Source organism: Alosa sapidissima, chromosome 9 (assembly GCF_018492685.1).
Source record: "Alosa sapidissima isolate fAloSap1 chromosome 9, fAloSap1.pri, whole genome shotgun sequence".
Lineage (NCBI taxonomy): Eukaryota > Metazoa > Chordata > Actinopteri > Clupeiformes > Clupeidae > Alosa > Alosa sapidissima.
In genome coordinates this window covers 16,165,619-16,172,727 of record NC_055965.1, presented here as the reverse complement: position 1 = coordinate 16,172,727, position 7,109 = coordinate 16,165,619, and the positions used below count along the sequence as shown (strand labels likewise).

Sequence of the window (7,109 nt, the reverse complement as noted above, 5' to 3'; positions counted from 1 at the left end):
AACCCAAGATTGGCTGAGTTACAAGGTCAAGTTTCACATCAAAACATAACTGATTTTGTGGGGCTGAACCAGGGCTGAGTGTCGCCGCCCCCTCCCCCAGCCAGCCCACCGCCGCAACCGCCCCTGCCCAACCCACCCCGTCCCACCCTTGCACGCACACATTAGAATGAACTAGATGGAACTTGCTGTCATCAGTTTCACATCAAAAATAAAAGATTGACTGAGATATGATCACACTTGCTGTGATTTAAACACAGAGGTCAAAAATTGACGTCATAGGGTGTGTTGAACTCAGCTTGGCCCAAGGATTCCAATGATACCTCATTTTGCCATTCGGGTCAACAGGTCAAAAGTTACATCCGTGAACACAAAGTCCAACTTTGGCCTGTTGGTGGCGCTAGAGCGCTTGAGGTGCCGGCATGAAACTTGGTGAAATGAATTATTGGACTGTCCCCAATTAGTGTGCAAAATTTTATAACTTTTTACCAGACGGTTCTATGGGCTGCCATTGACTTCCATTGCAAAATAATGCGCATCAGCAACTACTGGCCAAAATGCATTTTTGTCAATTACGGAGCCCCCTAGAGGTAAAATGTCACCAAATTTCTTGAGCGTCCTCCTAATGGGGTCATGAACATATGTAGTAAGTTTGGTGATGATACATGGCAGGGTTGCTGAGATATGAGCTCACTTCCTGTTTGGCCGCTTCGCTGCAAGTTTCGATTGGCTGTTACAGCCGAATGCTACTGTCAATCGTTCCAAAAAGCGATGCACTGATAAGGCATGGTCGGAAGATGTTCTCTGGCAATTTTGGTGAGGATCCACTGAAATTTGTGACCTGCGAAAATTCGTACGTGTTTTTGATTAAATCCAATATGGCGGCCGAATCAATTACGATGACATCACAAATTGGCCTGGGTCGGCCTAAGGACCTCCAACAGTATTACCAGACACCACTAGTGCGTTTTAATTCTAAGCACAACAGCAGCTACAGGCCAAAAGGCATGTTTCTTAATTACAGCGCCCCCTAGAGGTCAAAGGTCACCAGATTTCTTGAGCGTCCCCCTGATTGGGTCCTGAGTCCATGCACCAAGTTTGGCTTTGATACATGCAAGGGTTGCTGAGATATGAGCTCACTTCCTGTTTGGCGGCTTCGCCGCAAATTTCGATTGGCTGTTACGCGCGAACGGTTTTAGTTCCGAAGACGAAAAGGAATAACTTTTGTGCGGCTTGGTCTGAAGAGCATGTGTGTCAAGTTTGGTGTTGATCGGACAAAATTTGTGACCTGTGAAGTTTTAGTTTCACTTTCACTAAAATCCAATATGGCGGAAAATCCATCATGGCGGAAATTGACGTCATAGGGTGCGTTGAACTCGGCTTGGTCCAAGGATTCCAACGATACCTCATTTTTGACAATCGGCCATACGGGTCAAAAGTTACGTGCGTGAACGCACGTCCAACTTTGGCCTGTTGGTGGCGCTAGAGTGCTCTAGGTGCCATCATGAAACTTGGTGACATTAATCATGGGACTGTCCCTAATCAGTGTGCCAAATTTCACAACTTTTCACCAGACGGTTCTATGGGCTGCCATTGACTTCAATGGCGGAATAATAATAATAAATATAGCTGCAAGCAGCAATGAGGGGGCCAAGCAGAGAGTTCAGCAGGCAAGATTTGCCATGTAAGTCAATGCCGTTGCATCAGACATATAGCGTTAAGCAGTCACAGCAAGTTCCATGCCATACAACCAGGGTAGGAATTTCACGCCCCTTGCGTTGGCCGTGATGCCCCTTTGAAAATCAGAGGTTTACAGGCCACGGTGGCCTTGGTGCCCCCTTCTTTCAATATTCTGCTTTGCGTCCTACTAATAGCTAATTTTATACTAATTTTTATTTAGCCTGTGGCCTGTCAAAATAATCTTAGAATTCACAGCGCAAATTAATTTAGTCTTTTACGCAGTGGAGAAAGTGACAGTGCAAGAAAGAAAGTGCGTCCAAATTCACCCATTCTTCTCAGTTTAACTACTCGCGAAGTAGCCTACTCATCATCGCACAGACATCACAAGTATCACATGAAAGAGCTTTTTCTCAGCTTTTAAACGATGTTAGCCGATAATTGCTGTGTTGAACGGTTCGCGATAAAAGTAAATAATATAATTCAATTTAATCATACATTCTACTGAAGGTTTTGCGTCCATGATCTCCCTACCCATTCATATCGGTGGAATACTTCACGAACCCTTCTTTTAACACATGACAAACCATATATAAGAATAAACAGCAGACCTTACCGAACACAAAGGTGTAAAACAGTCCCCTGTACAGTTAGCTGTTCCAGAGTAATCCAGTTTCGAATTTGCAGTAAATTTCGACATGCATGGATGTCTCCAAATTTGGGCTTTAAGTTTTACAATGTGTTTAAATTGTTCCGCATGATTTCATAATGGGCCAAATACAAAATAAATGTTACAAATATCGCCTAGATATTGGTAAATCAGAGGACAGCTGACTAACAGTTTGTGAAAGTAGCCTTAATGATCACAAAATGCTAAGCATGCATCTAGGCTATTTGAGTTTCTTAAAGCTGAGCTGTGCTTAAATTGTTCAATACATGATTTCATAGCAGGCCAAATATAAAATAACTGTTATATGTAGCCTAGATATCTGTAATTATTAGATGATCAGAAGATTTACAGTTCTATGTAATATGTCATTTTTCATGTTTTTGTCATGTTTCATACAGTGATGCAGGTCTACTGCAGTGAATAGGCTAAATACTACTTTGATCATTTTTATATGCTATAGTTAACTTTGGCCTTGGTGCCCTGACATGTGGCCTTTGTGCCCCCCACCAAATATGCCCAACTGAAGGCCAAGTGGCCTTGCCCCCAGAATGGTGAAATTCCAAGCCTGCATACAACCCAAGATTGGCTGAGTTACAAGGTCAAGTTTCACATCAAAACATAACTGATTTTGTGGGGCTGAACCAGGGCTGAGTGTCGCCGCCCCCTCCCCCAGCCAGCCCACCGCCGCAACCGCCTCTGCCCATCCCACCCCGTCCCACCCTTGCACGCACACATTAGAATGAACTAGATGGAACTTGCTGTCATCAGTTTCACATCAAAAATAAAAGATTGACTGAGATATGATCACACTTGCTGTGATTTAAACATAGAGGTCAACAATTGACGTCATAGGGTGTGTTGAACTCGGCTTGGCCCAAGGATTCCAATGATACCTCATTTTGCCATTCGGGTCAACAGGTCAAAAGTTACGTCCGTAAACACAAGTCCAACTTTGGCCTGTTGGTGGCGCTAGAGCGCTTGAGGTGCCGGCATGAAACTTGGTGAAATGAATTATTGGACTGTCCCCAATTAGTGTGCAAAATTGTATAACTTTTTACCAGACGGTTCTATGGGCTGCCATTGACTTCCATTGCAAAATAATGCGCATCAGCAACTACTGGCCAAAATGCATTTTTGTCAATTACGGTGCCCCCTAGAGGTCAAATGTCACCAAATTTCTTGAGCGTCCTCCCGATGGGGTCTGAGGTACATGTACTAAATTTGGTTTTGATACATGAAAGCGTTGCTGAGATATGAAATCACTTCCTGTTTGGCGGCTTCGCCGCAAATTTCGATTGGCTGGTACAGGTCAATGCTTCTGTCAATTGTTCCAGAAAGCAATGCACTCATCAGGCATGGTCTGAAGATGGTCTCTACCAATTTTGGTGAAGAACAGATGAAATTTGTGACCTGCGAAAACTTGTACGTGTTTTTGATTAAATTCAATATGGCGGCCGAATCAATTACGATGACATCACAAGTTGGCTTGTGTTGACCTAAGGACCTTCAACAGTAGTACCAGGCACCACTAGTGTGTTTTAATTCTAAGCACAACTGCTGCTACAGGTCAAAAGCCATGTTTCTTAATTACAGCGCCCCCTAGAGGTCAAAGGTCACCCAATTTCTTGAGCGTCCCTCTGATTGGGTCCTGAGTCCATGTACTTAGTTTGGTTATGATAGATGAAAGGGTTGCTGAGATATGAGCTCACTTCCTGTTTGGCGGCTTCGCCGCATATTTCGATTGGTTGTTACGGGCGAACGGTTTTAGTTCCGAAGACAAAAATTGATAACTTTTGTGCGGATTGGTCTGAAGATCATATGTATTAAGTTTCGTTAAAATCGGACAAACTATGTGAGGCGTGAAACTTTAGTTTCACTTTCGATAAAATCCAATATGGCGGAAAATCCATCATGGCGGAAAATGACGTCATAGGGTGCGTTGAACTCGGCTTGGTCCAAGGATTCCAACGATACCTCATTTTTGACAATCGGACAAACGGGTCAAAAGTTACTTGCGTGAACGCACGTCCAAATTTGGCCTGTTGGTGGCGCTAGAGTGCTTGAGGTGCCATCATGAAACTTGGTGACATTAATCATGGGACTGTCCCTAATCAGTGTGCCAAATTTCACAACTTTTTACCAGACGGTTCTATGGGCTGCCATTGACTTCCATGGCGGAAGAAAGTTGCATAATAATAAGAAAAGATAGAAAAACAATGGGTGCCTTCGCAGCTTCGCTGCTTGGCCCCCAATAATAAGAACAAATAGAAACACAATGGTTGCCTCGCAGCTTCGCTGCTTGGCCCCCAAATATAGCTGCAAGCAGCAATGAGGGGGCCAAGCAGTATAGGCCGGAGTAGCCACGGCGACAAGATAGAACTCAGCAGACACTCGCGATCAACACTTTCAACAAGTGTCACATCAAACATAACTGATTTTGTAGGGTTGAAACAGGGCGGAGTACTGCCACCGCCTCCGCCAGCCAGCCCCCCCACCTAATCACCCCTGCCCATCCCACCCCGTCCCGCCCCGCCCTACCACGCACGCATTAGAATGACTGGATGGAATATGTTGTCATCTGTTTCACATCCAAAAATAAAAGATCGATAAAACACATCGCAACTACAGATCAAAATGCAACATTGCTAATTGCAGCACCCCTAAAGGTCAAAGGTCACCAAATTTCTTGAGCGTCCTCCTAATGGGGTCATGAATATATGTAGTAAGTTTGGTGATGATACATGGCAGGGTTGCTGAGATATGAGCTCACTTCCTGTTTGGCGGCTTTGCCGCAAGTTTCGATTGGCTGTTACAGCCGAATGCTACTGTCAATCGTTCCAAAACGCGATGCACTGATAAGGCATGGTCTGAAGATGTTCTGTGCCAATTTTGGTGAGGATCTGCTGAAATTTGTGACCTGCGAAAATTTGTACGTGTTTTTGATTAAATCCAATATGGCGGCCGAATCAATTACGATGACATCACAAGTTGGCCTGGGTCGGCCTAAGGACCTCCAACAGTATTACCAGACACCACTAGTGCGTTTTAATTCTAAGCACAACAGCAGCTACAGGCCAAAAGGCATGTTTCTTAATTACAGCGCCCCCTAGAGGTCAAAGGTCACCAGATTTCTTGAGCGTCCCCCTGATTGGGTCCTGAGTCCATGCACCAAGTTTGGCTTTGATACATGCAAGGGTTGCTGAGATATGAGCTCACTTCCTGTTTGGCGGCTTCGCCGCATATTTCGATTGGCTGTTACGGGCGAACGGTTTGAGTTCCGAAGACGAAAATGAATAACTTTTGTGAGGCTTGGTCTGAAGATCAAGTGTGTCAGATTTGGTGTCGATCGGACAAAATTTGTGACCTTTGAAGACTTTTTAGTGTTTTTGATGAAATCCAAAATGGCGGAAAATCCATCATGGCGGAAATTGACGTCATAGGGTGCGTTGAACTCGGCTTGGTCCAAGGATTCTAACAATACCTAATTTTTGACAATCGGATCAACGGGTCAAAAGTTACGTGCGTGAACGCACATCCAACTTTGGCCTGTTGGTGGCGCTAGAGCGCTCAAGGTGCCGGTATGAAACTTGGTGAAATTAATCATGAGACTGTCCCCAATCAGTGTGCCAAATTTCAGAACTTTTCACCAGACGGTTCTATGGGCTGCCATTGACTTCAATGACGGAAGCGTAATAATAATAATAATAAATATAGCTGCAAGCAGCAATGAGGGGGCCAAGCAGTATAGGCCGGAGTAGCCACGGCGACAAGATAGAACTCAGCAGACACTCGCGATCAACACTTTCAACAAGTGTCACATCAAACATAACTGATTTTGTAGGGCTGAAACAGGGCTGAGTACTGCCACCGCCTCCGCCAGCCAGCCCCCCCACCTAATCACCCCTGCCCGTCCCACCCCGTCCCGCCCCGCCCTACCACGCACGCATTAGAATGACTGGATGGAATATGTTGTCATCTGTTTCACATCCAAAAATAAAAGATCGATAAAACACATCGCAACTACAGATCAAAATGCAACATTGCTAATTGCAGCACCCCCTACAGGTCAAAGGTCACCAAATTTCTTGAGCGTCCTCCTAATGGGGTCATGAATATATGTAGTAAGTTTGGTGATGATACATGGCAGGGTTGCTGAGATATGAGCTCACTTCCTGTTTGGCGGCTTCGCCGCAAGTTTCGATTGGCTGTTACAGCCGAATGCTACTGTCAATCGTTCCAAAAAGTGATGCACTGATAAGGCATGGTCTGAAGATGTTCTCTGCCAATTTTGGTGAGGATCCGCTGAAATTTGTGACCTGCGAAAATTCGTACGTGTTTTTGATTAAATCCAATATGGCGGCCGAATCAATTACGATGACATCACAAGTTGGCTTGGGTCGGCCTAAGGACCTTCAACAGTAGTACCAGACACCACTAATGGGTTTTAAATTCTAAGCACAACTGCTGCAACAGGCCAAAAGGCATGTTTCTTAATTACAGCGCCCCCTAGAGGTCAAAGGTCACCAGATTTCTTGAGTGTCCCCCGGATTCGGTCCTGAGTCCATGGACTAAGTTTGGTTATGATAGATGAATGGGTTGCTGAGATATGAGCTCACTTCCTGTTTGGCAGCTTCGCCGCAAATTTTGATTGGCTGTTACGCGCGAGCGGTTTTAGTTCCGAAGACGAAAAGGAATAACTTTTGTGCGGCTTGGTCTGAAGAGCATGTGTGTCAAGTTTGGTGACGATCGGACAAAATTTGTGACC

General features: G+C 44.9%; 1 protein-coding gene across 1 annotated transcript in view; it reads right to left on the bottom strand.

The window, feature by feature from the left end:
- LOC121717979 (protein sidekick-1-like) overlaps nucleotides 1–6,909 on the bottom strand; it is a 19,997-nt gene extending 13,088 nt beyond the window's left edge. Inside the window, exon 1 of the mRNA XM_042102704.1 lies at nucleotides 6,869–6,909. Within this exon, the coding sequence (XP_041958638.1) occupies nucleotides 6,869–6,909 (41 nt within the window). The remainder of the gene's footprint in view (nucleotides 1–6,868) is intronic.
- Between the last annotated feature and the right edge of the window lie 200 nt (nucleotides 6,910–7,109).